The sequence below is a fragment of the Scyliorhinus canicula genome, chromosome 8, assembly GCF_902713615.1.
Source record: "Scyliorhinus canicula chromosome 8, sScyCan1.1, whole genome shotgun sequence".
NCBI lineage: Eukaryota > Metazoa > Chordata > Chondrichthyes > Carcharhiniformes > Scyliorhinidae > Scyliorhinus > Scyliorhinus canicula.
This window is the reverse complement of record NC_052153.1, coordinates 182545916-182566877: the sequence shown is the minus strand read 5'-3', so window position 1 is coordinate 182566877 and position 20962 is coordinate 182545916. Positions and strand designations below refer to the sequence as shown.

General features: G+C 47.6%; 1 protein-coding gene across 4 annotated transcripts in view; it reads left to right on the top strand.

The window, feature by feature from the left end:
• galntl6 (polypeptide N-acetylgalactosaminyltransferase like 6) overlaps positions 1–20962 on the top strand; it is a 1408929-nt gene that overhangs the window by 499031 nt on the left and 888936 nt on the right. For all 4 annotated transcript variants that reach the window (XM_038805796.1, XM_038805794.1, XM_038805795.1 and 1 more), the window contains exon 3: positions 6079–6187. In XM_038805796.1, coding sequence (XP_038661724.1) covers positions 6079–6187 — 109 coding nt within the window. The remainder of the gene's footprint in view (positions 1–6078; positions 6188–20962) is intronic.

The following is a 20962-nucleotide window of genomic DNA, read 5'->3' as shown; positions in this document are numbered from 1 at the left end:
ACACGGGGAGAACGTGCAGACTCCGCACAGTGACCCAAGACGGGAACCGAACCTGGGACCCTAGCACTGTGGAGCAACAGTGCTAACCACTGTGCTACCGTGCCACCCTACTATGCTACCGTGCCGCCCCCACTGTGCTACTGTGCCGCCCTTTCTTAAAGGATTTCATAATGGTATTATGATCACTACTTTTCAGTGAATCTTTTACACTGACATTACTGATTAACCCTGCTTCATTGTCACAATACTAAATCTAAGATAGCTTTATCACTGGGCGGCTCTACAACATATTGCTCCAAGAAACTGTCAGAAAAACATTCTACAATCTCATATTCCAGATCACTCTCGCCAATTTGTTTGTTGCAGTCCATATAAAGATTAAAGTTCACTACAAAGAGTACATTGCATTAGTTAACAAGCTCCAATGGTTTCCTGTTTAATACTCCGTCCAGTAGGATGAAGATAGCAGTAGGCATGACAGAATGAAATTCTTCGGCATGTGAGTTTCAGTGATTCCATAATGGGGTTTTGTAGATAGGGAGAAATTGTTTCCAATGGCAACTAAAGTAGCAGACTCAATGGTAGCTGTCAACATAAATTTGGATATGCCCTTGAAGGAGTAACATATGGGGAATAGAGGGGAGTTTGAGATTAATTGGATAGCTTTTTCAAAGGGGCAGCATGGGTTTAATGGGCTGAATGCCCCCCTCTGTGCTGCATTTTGCACTGCAACCACTTTTGTGCTGAGGGAATATTATAGGAGAAGGCAAGGTTTATGAACTATGAATCAAAATATATTTTGTTTTCTTATCTCATCTCATGTCTGTTTTTGTGGGACTGTCTCCGGAGAACAAGGCTGAGAATGAGATTTATCATTATTCTACTTTTACACGGAGAGTTACGAGCATCAGACATTTCAACTTGGACACCCTGCCGGTTTGATGAATACTAAGACTACCTCAACGATCACCCAACAATCCATCTTTTTTTAAAATAAATTTAGAGTACCCAATTCATTTTTTTTTCCAGTTAAGGGGCAATTTAGCGTGGACAATCCACCAACCAGCACATCTTTTGGGTTGTGGGGGAGAAACCCACGCAAACACGGGGAGAATGTGCAAACTGCACACAGCCAGTGACCCCGGGCCGGGATCGAACCTGGGACCGCGGCGCCACGAGGCAGCAATGCTAACCACTGCGCCAACAATTCATCTTAACTACAGCTCTCAATAACCCCGAGTGCATCTCCCACCCAAATCACTCTTGTGAAGTGGTCGGTTGCTATATGTGTGGGCTGTTGGTGCTGTGCTGTTGCGTGGTCACTTTAAGAGTTTAATCACGTGATATTCGTGACTTCATCGGCTACTGCGCGGGCTTCCAACCAGTTACGACTAAGCCATTGTAATAATAATAATAGCTTATTGTCACAAGTAGGCTTCAATTAAGTTACTGTGAAAAGCCCCTAGTTGCCACTGTTCGTGGAGGCTGGTACGGGAATTGAACCCGCGCTGCTAGCCTTGTTCTGCATTACAAGCCAGCTGTTTAGCCTACTGTGCTAAACCTAGCCCATCTTGTACAGTTCACAACCATCCAATAAACCTCTTGTTGATTATTGTGTTCAACCCATGCGCTTCAGCATTTTCATTTGTTTATCCTGCAAGTACAAGATTAGTGTCATGTCTTTTTCTGCTGCTGCCTTTTGCAAAACTCTCCAACTTGGTAGCAAGGTCAGTTGATATAGCAAAGTTCAAAATTATGGCAGTAAAATTGGTCTTGGGCAATGGGCAACAGCGAATCAACATGCCGGTTTCCACACATCGGAACATAGGAACAGGAGCAGGCCATTCAGCCCCTTGAGCCTGTCCCGTCATTCAATGAGATCATGGCTGATCTGTGGTCTAACTCCATATACCTGTCTTTGGCCCACATCAAAGAACAAAGAACAATACAGAGCAGGAACAGGCCCTTCGGCCCTCCAAGCCTGTACCGGTCATGATACCAACCTTGGCCAAAACCCTCAGCACTTCCCAGTGCCATATCCCTCTTTACCCATCCTATCCATGTATTTATCGAGATGCCTTTTGAACACCATTAATGTATCACGAGCTCCCCTGGCAACACATTCCAGGCACTCACCACTCTCTGCGCAAAAAAAAAAAATCCCTTAATATCTTTGCTTAACAAAAATCTATCTATCTCAGATTCAGAATTAACAACTGGGTGAGCTACACCTGCTGTTTGTGGGAGTGAGTTCCAAACCTCTACCACCCTACTTAACATCTAACATCCTGACTTTCTTTGCCACTGGCTTCAAAGGGGACTTAAAGACAAACATATTTTTATACATCAGCATTGATGCTTTCCTCTTTCAGTTTGTCCATCCAGAGAAAAGTATAATCAGCATGGCCTACGAACGCGCAAACATACAAAATGAGAGCAGTAGCAGGCCATTCGCCCCTCGGGTCTTCTCCAACATTCGTTAAGCTCATGTTTGATCCGTTCATGGCCACAATTTTTAGGGCCCCTTCTCCGTGGGCACAAATCTTGCAATGGCCGCTAACTCTCCATCGCGGGATTTGCACTGGCCAGAACTCAGAACGCAATGTTTCCAGACTTTCCATATCAGGTTCACGACTGAGAGAGAGGTGTATGTGGGGATGCCGATGATGTTGGCGTGGCGGGGGGGAGGTGGCACTGAAGCCCCAGTGCTGGCCATGGCACCGGGCCTTCACTTTCACTTTGAGATCGGGGCGCCCGTCCGACCTCTGTAGAGCCAGTCTTGCCCGCTCAGTTAGCCCGGCCCTGCCAGAGTAACGGCGCAAAACACACCCCCGTGCTTTTTTATTGATCCGTGGGAGAAACAGACGGGTTTTCAGTCAGAACCTGACACGTTGGTCGGAAAATTCCACCCTGTGTTTCTCATTCCACACTCCCATCTTCCCCCAATAACTTTTGATTCCCTCGTCTAACAAGGATCTTATTTATTTCCGCATTAGAAATGCTCAATGACCCCGCCTCCACCAGGTCTGAGGCGGGGATTTCCAAAGTCAGACAGCCCTGTTGCTTTAGAAATGAAGACTGAACCAAGTATCCAAGCATATTTATAAAGTCGCAAATAGTGAGCTATGGACTATTGATGTGTGCCATAGTGTTTTACACCTGTTCCTTTTTTGTGTATTATTGCAGAAGAAACTACTTGTTTGAGTGCCACAGGCCATGATTTATTACTCCAATGTGGGGAGACGGTATCAGTGGTAAAGTCACTGGGCTAGAAATCCAAAGGCCCAGGCCAATATTCTGGGGACGTGGGTTCAAATCCCACTATGGCAGCTGGTGAAATTCAAATTTGATCAATAGAATCTGGAATATAAAGGTAGTCTCATATGATAACCATGACTCTGGTTCATTAATCACCATTTAGAGAAGGACATCTACCATCCTTGTCTGGCCAAGCCTACATGCGACTCCAGACCCATAGCAATGCGATTGACTCTTAACTGCCCTCTGAAATGGTCTAGCAAGGCTGGGGCAGCAAACACAGGCCTTGCCCACATCCCAGTAAACAGAAAAGCAAACCTTCAACCACTCGTATGTAAATTATTAAAATGTTTCCGGGTCACATCCTGCCAAAATAATTGAGCAATGGTTACTGTTGTGTGTTTCATATACCTCTGAAAGCCTGGATTGGTATCCAGGGAAAGACTTGCATTTATATAGCACCTTTCATGATCTCAGGATATTCCAAAGTGTTTTTAATGGAGTACTTCTAAATTGTGGCCATTGCTGTGCTGCAGAAAACACAGCAGCCATTTTGTTTTCCCATGATCCTTTCATGGGGTTCACTGACAAGACCATCATTTGTTGCCCATCCCAATTGGCCTTTGGACTGAGTGGTTTGACTGAGTGGTTTGCTGGGCCATTGCAGAAGGCACTTAGGACTCAACAACATTGCTGTGGGTCTGGATTAACATGTGGATCAGACCAGTTAAGGATGGCAGATTTTATTCCCTGAGTGACATTAGTGAATCAGCTGGGTTTTTGCAACAATTGATTATAATGCTCATGGGCACCATGACTGAGCCCAGCTTTGCATTTACATTCCACCAGCTACTGGGGCTGGTTTAGCACAGGGCTAAATCGCTGGCTTACATTTCTTATCCCGTACCAGCCTCCCCAAACAGGCGAGGAATGTGGCAACTAGGGGCTTTTCACAATAATTTCATTTGAAGCCTACTCGTGAGAATAAGCAATTTTCATTTCATTTTTTTTTCATTTCACTGTGGTTGGATTTGAACCCATGCCCCCCCAGAGCATTATGCTGGGAGCCCAGATTATTACACCAATGACATTACCACTATGCCACCATTGCCCCGTTAGATTTGTACACAGAAAGGTGCCACAAGCAGCAATGAGATAAAGCCCAGATAATCTGTGGTGGTGATATTGGTTGAAGTATAAATATTGGCCAGGACACTGGGATGAGCTCCCTTGCTCTCCTCGAAAATAACGCCACGGGATGGTTTACATCCACCTGAGTGGTGAGACAGAACTTTGATTTAACATCCCATCCAAACATGAGCTCCAGCCGTGGAGCGTTCCCTCAGTAACACACTGGGAGCATCAGCCTGAATTATAGCTTCAAATCTATAGCTTGCAGATCTTGCTAATGAATCTCCCAATCTCTCCCTGGTGCACGGGGAGGACCGTTTCATCACCGTGAGTTGACAAGCATGTGGGCCGGGATTCTCCGTTTCCCCGTCGCTAAGATAGGGCGGAGAATCCCACGGCGGGGCAAAATCGGGACTCCCGTGGGTGGAAAAACCAGTCGCAAGTCTCAGTGCCCACCCGGCCAGCCCAGTCGGGCTTCTCCCCCCCACTCCCCCACCCGTCCCCAATGTCTCGCTGGAACCATGCAAATAACTCATGAGAGCTATTTTGCATGTCATTGCCGGGCGGGACGCGCCATTTACCAGCCAGTTGGCATGCCCCGGCCGCTCCCCCCAAGCCGAGAGTCCCGCTGGCGTGAATTGGTGCCGGTATTAAGGAGCGTGGACCTGGCGCCTTGCAGTCCGAAAGCTGGAAAAGTGGTAATTACCTTCCCAACAATTGCCACCAGGGTGCCAAGAGGGGTCCTTCCTGGGAGATGGGGGGGGGGGGGGGGGGTCAGGGGGCTTGTGTCAGGGGTCATAATTCTGTAAAAGTGTTCTTATCCATAAACTATTTAAACGCTCAGTCAGTGCGTAAAACTTAATATCTTTAGCACAGGGCTAAATCGCTGGTTTTGAAAGCAGACCAAGGCAGGCCAGCAGCACGGTTCAATTCCCATAACAGCCTCCCCGAACAGGCACTGGAATGTGGCGACTAGGAGCTTTTCACAGTAACTTCATTGAAGCCTAGTTGTGATAATAAGCGATTTTCATTTCATTAATAAATTGAAAATGTGTTCATGTCGAGGTCTCTCCTAGCACCAGCGGGAAGCAATCTGGTTTCTCTGCTGGTAGAAACAGTTGGACTCCGGAATGGAGAATCCCTCCTTTTATGTAGCGGTTATACTTCTTTTTTGAAAAGATATTTTTTACTCCCCTCCTTTTTCATATTTTCTCCCAAATTTACACCTAACAATAAACAATAATCAGAAACGAATGTAATGTCAATCCCCATATCAATAACAATGATCCCATCCTCCCACCAAACCCCAAACATTTGCCCACATGTTAACATAAACAAATGACAGAAAGGAATCAGGAATCACCCATAGTCATGTAGTGGTGATACTCCTTGATTCGTAACCATTTGGAAAAAATATGGGAGTGAATTCTCCGCCTCCCCAGCCGCGTGTTCCACGATGACGCCCTGTTTCCGGGATTCTCCAATCCGCGGCTGGCTAATGCGATCTCCCATTGTGACCACCCAACGTCGACGGGAAACCTGTGGGTGGGGTGTGCTGCCGACGGAAGGGAGTATTCCCCACCCCCGGCGAAGATTTCACCCACTGATTTTAATTTGGACCTGGTTGAAAGTGTGATGAAATAACAGCATAAAAATAACTTGTAACCACTGAAATGTTGTTTTTTTCAGAGGTTCCCATTCGGTCCCAATGAAGATCGCTCCTACGGCTGGACAGATGGGCTGAAAAGAAAAGATTGGCACAACTACGAAATCATGCAGCAAGACCTGATGCGTTCAGGTATGGGGAGTGGCGGATTGTTGTTTGAAACTTTACATTATCCTGTCTCAATAATTCCAATGGGTCCAAACAAAAACAAAAGAAAACAATTTGAGTCCCTTTGCTAATGGTTAATGGTGGGGTAGAGTCCATGTCAAAATGAAGGACATGCATAAGCTCTCACATAGTGTAAATTTCCCAGCAATGAATGTTAATGTCAAACCCAGGGGCATAGCTAGGAAGCCAACTGCATAAGAAAAATTACAATCACACTTGGGGAGGAATTGTCACTGGACTAATAATCCAGAAACCCAGAGGGTGTTATGAGGTTCGAATCCCACCATGGCAGATGATGAAATTTGAACTCAATAAAAACCTGGAATTAAATGAACATGTGATAAAAAAAATATCTGATTTACTAAAGTCCTTTCAGGGAGGGCAATCTGCCATCCTTACTTGATCTGGCCTACATGTGACTCCAGATCCACAGAAAATGCCCTTTGAAATGGTCAAACACGCCAGTCAGTTCAAGAAAAGTTAGGGATGGCCAATAAATGCAGGCCCAGGCAGCAAAACCCAGATCCCCATGAATGAATAATAAAATAAACCTTGCAATTATCTAGCTCTTTATTGTATTGAAATATTTTCAAAATTCTTCAGACTCTGAATTCCTTTAAAATTGCAGTGATTTGTTAAGTGAGCAGATATTCTGTAGCACTCAATGAGGTTCTCCCGTCTGAATGTTACCTGAGGTGATGGCTTTGATTGCTGGCTTTCAGCTCAAATCAACAATCTTGTCAGCCAGACGTGAGTGTATCCACAACCAAGGAAAGCAGGATCATGCCTCAATGTATAGAAATCAGAAAAAAATACCTTATTGGAGGTTGAATTTGCTGATTAACAGTGAGGTGGTTCAGGTTTCAATGAGGAATGAAATTTGTTTTAATGAGGGATAATTTATCAGTGCGAAAATGAAATGAAGTGAAATGAAAATCGCTTACTGTCACGAGGAGGCTTCGATGAAGTTACCGTGAAAAGCCCCTAGTCGCCACATTCCGGCGCCTGTTCGGGGAGGCTGGTACGGGAATTGAACCGTGCTACTGGCCTGCCTTGGTCTCCTTTAAAAGCCAGCTATTTAGCCCAGGTGTTTTGATCTCTGGCCTAAGAATTATTTGGTCACAATATGCATTTGCAATATAGCCAGATGTTCACATTTAGGCCCAGATTTTCACCAGGGCTGGGAGTGTGGAGAAGGGGCATTTCCTGGCTCCAGCAATCCGACCCATGAACAAGAATTCTGGAAGAAGACGTTTTCATTCCAGGAGGGTAGGCTGGTTTAAATGCTGGACCCAACGTGGCTGGAACATGTGGAGAGGCTGCCGGGTGTTGGTGTGGGCAGGGTGCAAGGCCTGCCTCGGAGCACCAGCACTTTGTTGATGAACAAAACAAAAACACAACCCTTCACCCCTCACAGCTCAGACACTCCCCATGCCCCATCCATGCCACCTCATGTTCCGACTCATCCCTATATCTCACACTCCATATGCCACCCTGTGCCCCTCTACCCACCTCATCACCCTATGCCAATCCATGCCTTCTGCTCATTAACAGACCCTATGCCAACTCCATGCTCCCTACCCACCACCCTTTTCCCTTACCCTCGCCATGCCAACTCACCTAATATCCACCAGGGGCCTAACCTCACGAGCCATGCTGGCATAAAATAAAGTTATGCGCTATTGATGATGTCACTATTTTTTAAAAAACCCTCACTGATAAAAATATTCTATACATTGACATTAATTCAGCTAATTTCTTATGAGAACAAACATTCTTACTCTATAAGTAGAGTAGGCACACTTAACAGGCACCCCAATGTGATAATGTTAAGTCGTAACATCAGTCATGCAGCACATATCATATAATGACAACCCTCAGACCAATGTCACCAAAGTTAAATATCAGACTGTTTTTTTTAACTCCACACTTTTTAATAAAGAATTTAAAGCCCTGCTGTTAAATCATTTGTTAGCTTGACCGCTCTGAGGACCATTGATAGATCCAATGAGTTCTGACAGTTCTTTGACAGCATTGCCAGTTGTTGATAGCTTGACCGTCATCTGACAGGTGGGCAGTTCCAATGCTTTTTAATGCACTTTTGACCCACAATCATATCTACTTTTAACAGTCACAAAGAGCACTGACCTGTGCCAAAGTGTACCTTAGCTCTCCCAAAGATGTCCTGTGAACATATCCAAAGGAGTACCGTAACTCTTCAAAAGGATACCTCGGCTATTCGATCAGACCTGCCCTAATCTACACACTTTAGGACCTCACCGAAAGAAATCAATGAGTGAGGCCAGCTACTGCTCTCTGTGGGCAGCTTTCCCTCTAAACCAGGGATGTGCGAATCCCGTCGCTAGCAATCAGGGTGCCTCTGAGAAACACACGGCTGGGGAACCAGAGAATCCAGCCCATTGGAATTTATTTAGCTCAGCACCAAGACTTGTTTTGTTTTTGCGATTGTATTATTAGTTTGTGATTTGAGCAAAGAAAATGAGTCCCAGTCAAAAGAGGGATGAGCTTCGGAGATGGCTTGATCAGCTTGCGGAATTCATTAGGTTGTATTGTAATTGAAGTATTGCATCTATGTTGAGACATAGGTACCTCTGCGGCAAGGGTCACTCACAAAGGGGACGTCCTTCGCCATTCAGGAGTGGGGGGGGATGCTGTGATCGTCAATGGAGGAACAAAGGCCCCAGTCGGCAGACGAAAGGGAGGTCGGGAACTCAAAACAGCCTTGCAGAGTTGGGGGAAGGGGGAATGCCTTCCTTTAGGGATTCAAGGTGAGCACTCCTGCCACTCGGCCCACTAGGAGTGCTGTAAAAGGCCTTCACCTCATGGAACTGGCAGCCCCCTTTCATAGCCGTGTTTCACGAATGCTTCTGCATCCCAAATTTAAATAGATCCATTAAGCACCTCATCTCCCCACAGTGGAACAGTCAGACACCCAGGTCAGGCACCCAGATAAAGGCGCGGGGGGGGGGGTTATCTAAGTGAAGCACTGAAGTTGTGTTGCCCATTAACGTCTGACCCGACCTTCACTGACTATGATGGAGTTGGGGGGAGGTTGTGAGCTTGTATGTGGCAAGGATTAACGTCAAGGCCCAAGTCTCCAACCGGGTGTGTGTACAGTTCTGGTGGCTCAATGATAAACCTACCAAGCTGCACTCTGCAATAATTGACGTTAGATGCTCAGCTTTGTATCAGCTCACCTCTTTGTGCTTACAGAGGAACGCAGCCTCTCAAGCACTCACAGTAATTATTAACCTCTCCAACAATGTGCCACGCAGAGCATGTAAGGTCACAACAGATGGCAGAACATGACAAGAAAGATGGCAGGTGATACATGCACACTAGGCAGCCTGAAGAGTTTCCAATTTTTAGACAACCTATTAACGTCCCTGATTTTCAGTGCTGTCAGGGTGAGACTGCTTTTATTTACCAGTCTTCAGTGAATGCAGGTCCTCTTCCCCCAAGTATCACCTTATTTCAATGTGTGAGAAGATTCCTTTTAGGTTTGCTGTGTTAATTTATTTAAGTCTGAACTTAGTTGCCTTCATTGAACCAAGTGATAGAGCTGTGTGTTAAACTCTATCACACAGGACCAGCACCATCAAACTCCTTTCTGCAAATCAGTGACGTGAGCTCAAAGCTTAACTATGCCTTAAATCGGGCAGCACGGTGGCCTAGTGGTTAGCACAACCGCCTCACGGCGCTGAGGTCCCAGGTTCGATCCCGGTTCTGGGTCACTGTCTGTGTGGAGTTTGCACATTCTCCCCGTGTCTGCGTGGGTTTCGCCCCCACAACCCAAAAATGTGCAGAGTAGGTGGATTGGCCACTCTAAATTGCACCTTAATAGAAAAAATAATTGGGTAATCTAACTATGCCTTAAACCCGATGGTAAAGCTTCAGTCTCATCCAGAATCAGTTAGTAGTTCATTTAATCCGACTCCAATCTTGCCCAATCTTCCTGTTCGTACTGATGCGAAGCCTGCAGGGTAAAATGCTGCAAGCTACAGGGCCGGGTGCAGGAAGGTGGGAATAGAAAGGGCACCTGGGTGCCCTCGGGCTGGCAGACACAGGATGGGCCGAATGACCTCCTTCGGTGCTGTACCTTTTCTGTGGTTCTGAATGCACCCTCACAATGCACTTCCTTTTAAACCTTTTCCTCCACTGAGATGCTTCACTTCCCCTGTGGGTTCACAGCCTTTTGGTGACATGTTCCAGAAAGTAGGATGAAAGTTTCAAACTAGTCTCGCGGAGCGAAAAGGGCCCCGAAGTTAGAGGAGCAGTACTTTTGCCGAGGTTGTAAAACTGGAGGAGATGGCAGAGATACGCATATAACATAAAATACACAGTGTGAATACATAGACACAGGTCATCGGGTGGAGCATACAGGAGTGTAGTACTACACAGTCGAGAAGATGTGTGAAGAGATCAGATCAGTCCATAAGAGGGCCGCTTAGGAGTCTGGTAACAACGGGGAAGAAGCTGTTTTTGAGTCTGTTCGTGCGTGTTCTCAGACTGTTGTATCTCCTGCCCGATGGAAGAAGTTGGAAGAGTGAGTAAGCTGGGTGGGAAGAGTCTTTGATTAACTGTTTCCCCCTTCCCCCCCCCCCCCCCCCCCCCTTGCCGGAGCCAACAATCAGTGAAATCACATTGGCACAGTGGTTAGCACTGCTGCTTCACAGCGCCAGGGACCCAGGTTCAATTTCGGCCTTGGGTGACTGTCTGTGTGGAGTTTGTGTGCTCTCCCCGTGTCTACGTGGGTTTCCTCCGGGTGCTCTGGTTCCCTCCTACAGTCCAAAGGTGTGCAGGTTAGGTGGATTGGCTGTACTAAATTGTCCCTTAGTGTCCAAAGATGTGCAGGTTAGATGGGGTTACGAGGATGGGGCGGGGGAGTGGGCCTCTGCAGGGTGCTCTTTCAGAGGGTCAGTGCAGACTCGATAGGCTGAATGGCCTCCTTCTGCACTGTGGGGATTCTATGGAACTTCATGCCTGAAATCCCCCAATCCGCTCTGACTAAAGTCGCCAATGTCATCCGTGTGACAATGACGAGGGTAAACTTAGGGTTCACCACACGGTCCATCTCAAATGCCTCTCCGCTGTCTTCCAATTGGCTGGAACCGCAATCACCTGCTTCCATTCTTAATATCGAATTGCAGCCACAGAACCACTTGCAATGCCTTCTCTCCTTCTCTCGCGGCGCTGTTACCAGTGTCTCCCGAGGATCTTTGCTCGACATCCTTCTGTTCTCATCTGCAGAATGAAATTGAAACCTGGAAAGGTAAAATCCATGCATTAGAGATTGCTGGAACTCTGAGGGCAACTTCTTTCAACGTCAGTGATGAGTAACCCACTTTGTCACTCGGCACAATACTGAGGCAATTTATTCATAGTCCCATCCAAAGCCATGCCTCCATTATGGCTACTAGATCATAGTCCTCCATATACTGATGCATCTTACTCCCTAATTTGCTTTTAATTCTTTGGTCACAGATGTACGCTAAACCCCAAACTGCTAAACCCCAAGGCCAGAATTCTACCCTCTCCTCTTGGGAGATTCTCAGGCAGGGTGGGGTGAGTAAAATTGCGTGGATGGGATTCCATCCGACATCCCGTCCACCCCGACCCAGACGCAAATTTACGGTGGGGCTGACAGGATCTCAGACAGGAAGCACACATTTGCCCCTATTAAGGCCCTTACATGGCCACTTAATTACCACTTAATGGCCTTTTCCCACCAAATCTCAATTTTTAGGCATGCGAGTGTTCATCATCCTAAAAATACGGGCCTAAGTAATAGCAATACTTATTTCCAAATGTTCTCATTTCATTATTTTAACTTGTTCGACCGCTTCGACAGCAGTTTCTTTATCGTCTAATCTCAATTTTTTTTTCACCTTCTTTATTCCCCGACAATGCTTTTGCACAATTTGTTGAAGTAAATCTTCTGCTTCAAATCCATTCGCTTTATTCCCCATACTCTTTATCCCCCAGGCTCAAATTGTCACTTCTTCACCCCTTTCCAACTCAGCTTAAATCCTCTTCCACTGATTTGATTTGTTTCAGTTCAAATAGAAGACGTCACCTAAACCCTACGCCAGTTTCCAGCTGGCATGTAAACCAGGTGATAATATCAACAGCGATGAAGCAAAAACACTGAGCTTCAAGCAACCAAGCAACCAAGCAGAATAACAAGCAATGCAAAATGGCTGCACCCACATGGGAATGGACTCCCAGCCACCAGAGGGCAATAGTGTGCAAAATGGCAGTCATATCCATCGTCAAGGATTCCTTCCTTCGGCAACAAGTAGAGGCTAGTACAATTTGGTGACATGAAAGGACCGTGGCGGAAATGGGAATGATCCAATTCATGCTCCCACTCTTTGGACCAGTTTAAGCTCTCAGTGACCTTGAAGGATTTCAAGAGGAGAGGCGTAAGTAGCCTCACGGCACCCCACCCCGCACCACCACACACCTTTCCACCAGGCTCCAGGTTGAGAGAAGATCTTTCTTTCTCTACAACAAATGGTAGCCGAAAATTCCACACGTTAATCATTTTCTGCTTGAGGAAACCTCGGCTATTGTCTCCACTTAAATTAATTTTGCGATCATTTTGGTTTGTTCCTCCTATTGGTTGCCCATTATAATAATAATCTTTATTATTGACACAAGTAGGCTTTCATTGACACTGCAATGAAGTTACTGTGAAAAGCCCCTAGTCGCCACATTCCGGCGCCTGTTCGGGTACACAGAGGGAGAATTCAGAATGTCCAATTTACCTGACAGCAAAGGCAGGATTCTCCGACAACCCGCCAGGTCGGAGAATCGCCGGGGGACGGCGTGACTCCCGCCCCCATCGGCTGCCGAATTCTCCGGCGCCGGGGACTTGGCCGAGGCGGAAATCACACCGCACTGGTCGGCGGCCGCAAGCAGCGGCACCCCCGGCGATTCTCCGGCCCGCGATGGGTCGAGAGGCCGCCCGTTTTCGGCCAGTCCCGCCGGCGTATGTTATACCAGGTATTTGCCGGCGGGACCTGGCTGCGCAGGCAGCCTCTGGGGTCCTCGGAGGGGTGCAGGGGGTTCTGGCCCCGGGGGTTGCCCCCACGGTGGCCTGGCTCACGATCGGGGCCCGCCGATCCGCGGCCGGGCCTGTGCCGTCGGGGCACTCTATTCCTCCACACCGGTGGCTGCAGCAGTCCGCCATGGCTGGTGCGGAGACGAACCCCTCTGCGCATGCGCGGGAGCACCAGCGTGTGCTGCCGTCGGCCGGCGGAGGCCCCTCAGCACCGGTTGGCATGGCGCCAAGCCCCTTCCCCGCTGGTCGGCGTGGTGCAAACCACTCCGGCACCGGCCTAGCCCCTGAAGGTGTGGAGGATTCCGCACCTTTGGGGCGGCCCGACGCCAGAGTGGTTCACGCCACTGCTTGGCGCTGGGACCCCCCCCCCCGCCCTGCCGGTTAGGGGAGAATCCCGCCCCATGTCTTTCGGGACTTGTGGGAGGAAACTGGAGCACCCGGAGGAAACACACAGGGAGAACGTGCAAACTCCGCTCAGACAGTGACCTAAGCCGGGAATCTAACCTGCGACCCTGCCTCTGTGAAGCAACAGTGCTAATCACCATGCTACCGTGCTGCCCATGAACTAGCGGAAGGAATCTATTTCTCTTTATATCTTCATAGGCCTTCAGTATCTTGGAATCCTCTATCACATCACTCATTCCTTACTTACATGGAATCAATGGGTACAATCTCCAGACTTTCATTGTAACATCCGTGTGAATCCACACTGGATGCTGAAGTTGAGGTGCTGAAGAAAACGTTATGGGCGCGTTCCAATGACCGTGCTGCACCCAATAAGCAGCGCGCTGTGGCGTTGTTCTGCTCTGGGACTTGTTCCCCATTGGTTGAATTGCGCCCAAGGTTCCCATTGAGTTATATGTTGTGCATTTTCTGCCCGCCAGTTATTTTTCTGAAAATGCTGAAGCGATGGAAAAGTCACAGTGGCTGCCTTACCTGGAACAGCGTAGTTTGATTTGCTGGACTGAGAAACATTTGATATTTTTCTCCCATATAACAGATCTCTCCCATGGTGCAATCAATATGTTTTACACGTAGTGCATTAAAGCTGAATCCATGATATTTATTAACAGATTTGACAGAAGTAGCTAAACTGTCACAGCTAAATAATTCTGCACATTAATCACAAAGGCAATATTATTACTTTGGTAGTTTGCGGAAGTGTCTGCACTAAATTGGTTGGTAACCTAGGGGGGACTTTCACTGTTCGAACTTCATTATGAATGGAGTGTCGACTGTGGCTGGCGTTGCACTTTGAAGTCATTTCCATTTTGTTAAAACTAATGCTATATATCACCTGGGAGTATAAATGGATCAGAACTGGGCATGCCACTGACCTAAGATTGGAAAAAACAGACGAGGAGGCCCACTTGGCAGAATACTGCAACCTAAATACTTCCAAGTTAGGAATGATAATGGTGACTTGTGCACACCTGAAGCATTACTTTCAGAAGGTATCTTAGAAGGACACTCATTCTACATCATCATATTTTATTCTGCTCATTATCCCACAATCTAAATTCCTAACTCACAACAAGCAGCAACCACCACCTTCCAAATTAACTTATTTAAAATAAGAATATGAAAAATATGATTCATTTGGCCGATCTTCTACCTCAACTCCACTTTTCTGCATTTTCCCTTTCCTTTAATTCCCTTGGTGTTCCAAAATCCGCCAGTCTCTGCCTTGAAGATGACTGAGCATGCACAGGACGCTTGGGTAGAGAATTCCAAAGGTTCGCAAATCTTCTGAGTGAAGAAACTTGTCCTCACCGCAAACCGCAATGGATGAATCCTGGGCTGGATTCTCCGCACCCCGACGTCAAAATCGTGGCCGGCGCCGGGGCGGAGAATCCATTCTCTCACACGGAATCGGGACCGGCGCCGGTTTCCCGATTCCACGGGACCCGAAAAGCGGTGTACTCAGAGAGTACGCCATGCCGCCTAGCACCTACCTGGGGCCATTGCTGGAGGCCCGCTCCGCAATTCTGCGCCCCCCGACGGCTCGAAGTCCCGACGGTGTGGATCTAATGACCTGCCGGTTGGGATACTAGCGTGGCGGCTGCGGACTCAGTCCGTGGCCACCCTGACCGGGGCCGGCTGATTAGGGGTAGTGGGGGACCTTATACGTGGCCGGGCAATATTTGGGTGGGCGGACGGCCAAACGGGGGCGATCTATTTTCAGGATCCAGCTCCGCGGTCTGCCATGGAGCACTGCGCGGCCGCTGGAGGCCACCGGCGTCTGCATGCACGGCGTCCGACCCGGAAGTGCAGGGCCCCATATCTGCAGCAAATGCTGCTAGATTTACGCTGGGTCCCTGCTAGCCACAGTATTTATATGGCTGGATCCAGTTCAGTTTCTGATCAATGGTAACCCCAGGATGTTAATTGTAGGGGATTCAGTGATGGTAATGCCATTGAGTATCAAGGGGCGGTGGTTAGATTTTCTCTTGTTGGCGATGGTCATTGCCTGGCACTTGTGTGGCACGCTTGTTACTCGCCATTTGTCAACCCAAGCCTGGATATTGTCCAGGTCTTGCTGCATTTGGACATGAATGCTCAGAAGTTAGCCAGCAAGGCTGCCTGAAGACCCATAATATCCTGGCTCCCCAGCATTGCATTTTGGGGGTCGCACTATGATGCACTGGGAAATTCCTCTCGGAAATTCCCACGTAAGGGTTTCCCCAGTAATTGCCCAGAAGCACTAACTTCCTCTGGGCGATTGCGCCGTGCTGGGAACCATTTGACTGAAGCGATTTAATCCCTAACTTCGGATGGTTCTGCCAATTTTACCTTCAGAGTTACTCTGAAAGAGTTAGAAAGAGAAAAAAATATCACTTCTAACCCCCAGAGTGACTATTTGAATAGCCAGACCCAGCGGCGCACGGGACACCTTCCACCCACATGAGCGCCCCCCCCCCCCCAACCCAAGGAACCCACCACACCACCCCTCTAATCCCCGGTGCCATAAAAAGGGGGGCATGTTTTACCTCTCTGCACCCCAGTTACCCCACGCCAATCGGCCGGGAGCACGAGCCACTGCTCCTGCCTCACCCGGCATGAGTGAGGAACGTTGGGTGAGTCAAGGGCTTTGGAATTTCAGCAAGGGTAAGTTCATCCAGAGTGGCAATCCGATGGAGTTTGATGCTCTGAGGAACTTACAGACCCATTACTTTTGCTCTTGCAGTCAATTCTGTGATTTTTGAGTGTTTTTATTTCAGCCGGAACGTGAGTTTGCAACCATTCTTGAGAAAGTGGGGCTTCTGGGATCGGGTGGCAGAGGACTTTCTCATGAGGGTCTGAAGCGACGCTGTTCCTCTTCCTGAGCCAGAAAAGAACCCCAAATATATGTTTGGAACAGGGCCTCCCAGCTGGTGTCGTCTGACACTGGGAGCTAATCTGCATATTTAAAGCTACACCACCCCCACCTCCAACAATCAGGACCTGTATGACTTTCCTTTCCATGTGTCTGCAATTGGTTAAGTGTCTTTGGAGAGCAGCTAGCGACTTTCCTAGGTGGCCTCTGACCGATGCCAAGTTGCCTGTCGAAACATGTGTCAAGATTCGAGAATGCGCTAACCGAGAAATAAAGCACAAGCGACTAACGCAGGCGACAAGCAGGCAGGTCATAGTCACCCTGACCTGTGAGTGAAACACTGCTGAGACATTCTGAGGCATGGGTTAAGTGTCAATCAAGACCAAATGTGATCGAATCTGAGATTGCTTTTTAACACCGCCAGGGAAATTCAATTTTGCCAAGCCTGTGGATTGTCTGCGCTGAGGTAGGGGGGGAGAGTGCGGAAAACAGCATCCGATCACATCAGGAGTAGCCGATAGTGTTTAAATTAGACAAGTGAGCAGACTGATTTACTGCATGGGTGATAAAGCAGAGGGATACTCAGCCATTAGTCAAGCTGACGGGCAGTGAGGCAATGGGAAAGCTGGATCGACGTCTCACCGACGGAAAACATGATTTATGGGCTGTATTTAATAAGAGGCAACTTAAACAGAGAGAGAGAGAGAGAGCGCGGCTGCAGAGTCATTCATCACTGAGGGCTATAGATTCGCACAAAACTGTGAGAATGGACTTTGTGAGCAATGGAACGAATCTTTCAATTGAACCATGCCAATCCTCTGAATCTCGGAATTGGAAGATTTGGAAGATGATGTGGATTTGGTGTGGTTAGTGGGGTGGGGTGGGAATGGGGGGATGGGGGGGGGGGGGGCGATGGCGGGGGGGCGGCAGGGGCAGGGGCGGGGGGGGGGGTAACTGCTAATATCATGGCGGCAATGCTCAAAGACTAAGTATAGGAACTGTGCAATACACATTGTATCTCAAAGATCAGTCATGTCAACCACCATTAAAATTGGTGCCATTACAGGCATGCTTCCGAGACCAATTGGTCCATTTATACTCCCCACAAACTTACTCGAGGACATACTCTCTTCCACCTTCTTCCATCAGGAAAAAGATACCAAAGTTTGAGGTCACATACCAACCGACACAAGAACAGCTTCTTCCCTACTGCCATCAGACTTTTGAATGGACCTACCTCGTAATCAGTTGATCTTTTCTCTACACCTTGCTATAACTGTAACATTATATTCTGCAGTCTCTCCTTCTTTCCCTATGTACGGAATGCATTGTTTGTACAGCATGCAAGAAACAATACTTTTCACTGTATACTAATACATGTGACAATAATAAATCAAATCAAATCAAATTAAAATCAAAAACTTTCCTCCCAATCATTACCACTTTGCTCCTAATCCCCCTCCCCACCACCCGAATTCCTCTGTTCCCTTCACCATTCTCATGATATGTATAGTGACTGGGATGTAAAGAGTTAACAAGTTAATGATAATGCTTCTTACCACTAGAGGGAACCGCAGAACAGTCATATATATATCATGTGACTTCTGGGATTCGGGGACAAGATGGTGAGGCATGAGACAGAGCAGTTGTGTATTTGAGAGTTCTGTAGTTTAATATAGAAACCATCTAATGATAATAACCTTTTATTGTCGCAAGTCTGAAATTACTGTAAAAAGTTTCCCCTAGTCGCCACATTCCGGTGCCTATTCGGGCAAGCTGATATGAGAACCCGCGCTGCTGGCCTTGTTTTGCATCACAAACCAGCTGTCTAGCCCACTGAGCTAAACTAGCCCTCGGAATCTACTTTAGGAATATGAACAAATCTTAATTAGTAGTGTAAATAAATTTATAGGTTTGTTCGTTAACAAAGCTTTGTGTTCTTTATTCAACACTACCCAACCGAGCCATCCAGGTACAGCAGACTAGAGAACACAACAGCCATTATGCATCAAACCTTAATACTTTTCTGAGGCTTCTGCAAACATCCACATGGAAATGCCTGCTCTGCTAGGAACCTCCATGTACCTAGCTGCAAGGTACCTCAGATTGGGTTCTCCTTAGTTTCTGGGACACACCCTGTGATTCTAATTAGTACATAAATGCACACACTGGGCAGAATCTGGTGGTGAGTTGGTGATGGGGGTGGGGGAAGTTAGTAATCAGGCAGGAGAGCAGTGAGTTGGGACCCTGCCACCTGCCGGCCTCCACCATAGTTCATTCCATGGTGGGAAGGCCTGTGGACAGCCTTCCCGCCTCACTGCCAGTCGAGGCCCTTAAGTGGGCAATTAATGCTACCACTGTCGTTAATCCTGCATCTTCTAGAAGGCTCACCCCGCTGTTACCAGGCTCCTAAATGACCCTTATGGACTGACCTGATGAATATTGCACTCCTTTACACTCAGGGGCTGGTTTAGCACAGTGGGCCAAACAGCTGGCTTATAATGCAGAACAATGCCAGCAGCGCGTGTTCAATTCCCGTGCCAGCCTCCCTGAACAGGCGCCGGAATGTGGCACCTAGGGGCTTTTCACAGTAACTTCATTGAAGCCTACTTGTGACACTAAGCGATTTTCATTTCATTTTTCATGTATGCTTCACCCCAGGCCAGTGACGATGTATTTACATTGTATACCTTATGTTGCCTATTATGTATTTTCTTTTCTTTTCATGTACTAAATGATCTGGTTGAGTACAACAGACAAATTCCATTTGCTTGCAGGCTCCCAGGTGGAGTCCATCATTCAAGGGCACTCAATAGCTAATTGAGGCAACAGGCGTCTGGAAGAGGCGTCTTGAAAAAGAACAAAAAAAGAACAAAGAACAGTACAGCACAGGAATAGGCCCTTCGGCCCTCCAAGCCTAGGCCGATGATGATGCATATCTAAACTAAAACCTTCTGCACCTTCCAGCGTCCAAATCCCTCTATTCCCAGCCTAATCATGCATTTGTCAAGATGCCTCCTAAACGTCGCGATCAAAAGCTCCACCTCTCCCCTCCCCCAAAGAGCTTGCTGACAAACCCCATTCCCCACCCCTGCCCCGTGACCCTTTCACCCCTGAATCCTCTCCTGCCATCACTCACCTGATTCCCTTCTCCTTCCAAGGCCTCAGGTGAGTGTAGTAAGGGCACCTAACTAGTAGCGTTGCGAAGCACAGAGGAGCCACCGGTCTATGATTGGTCCTTGAACATGTGTGAAGGCCCGCCACTGGCCTAATAAGTGCCTGAGTGATATAAGATGTGACTCGCCTTCTCTAAAAAAGGCAACACGGGCATCTCACCAGCTTTCCATCTCATGGTGAAGAACCTCAATACGCCACAAAATGTCACCCAATGGGTGGAGGTTAAGCTGTTAACCTTGACAGATTTGGTAGTGGGAGGTGTATGTGCTCTAGAACGCCTTGCACCACTAGGCAAGCTGATCGACTCCAGGTACAACAGTGGCATTTACCCAGCAATGTGTAACATTGCTGCACACATAAAACTGGGCAAATCCGACTTGGCCAATTATCGTCCCATCAGTCTACACTCAATTGGATTGGATTGGATTTGTTTATTGTCACGTGTACCGAGGTACAGTGAAAAGTATTTTTCTGCGAACAGGTCAACAGATCATTAAGTTACATGAAAAGAAAAGAAAATACATAATAGGGCAACACAAGATACACAATGTAACTACATAAACACCGGCATCAGGTGAAGCATAAAGGAGTGTAGTATTAATCAGGTCAGTCCGTAAGAGGGCCATTTAGGAGTCTTGTAACAGCGGGGAAGAAGCTGTTTTTGAATCTGTTGCTGCGTGTTCTCAGACTTTTGTATCTCCTGCCCGATGGAAGAAGTTGGAAGAGTGAGTAAGCCGGGTGGCAGGGGTGTTATCCACTTTCCCGAGGCAGCGGGAGATGTAGATGGAGTCAATGGTTGAGAGGTGGATTTCTGTGATGGACTGGGCTGTGTTCATGACTCTCTGAAGTTTCTTGTGGTCTTGGGCCGAGCAGTTGCCATAGCATACCAGCAGCGAGATAGGATACTTTCTATGGTGCATCTGTGAAAGTTGTCAAGAGTCAGTGTGGACATACTGAATTTCCTTAGTTTCCTGTGGAAGTCTGGGCGCTGTTGTGCTTTCTTAATGGTGGTGTCGACGTGCGTGGACCAGAACAGATAGTCATCAGTGAAGTGATGGAAGGGGTCATCAACAGTGCTATCAAGCAGCATTCACTTAGCAATAACCTGCTTTGTGACACTCAGTTTGGGTTCCACCACAGCCACGAAGCTCCTGACCTC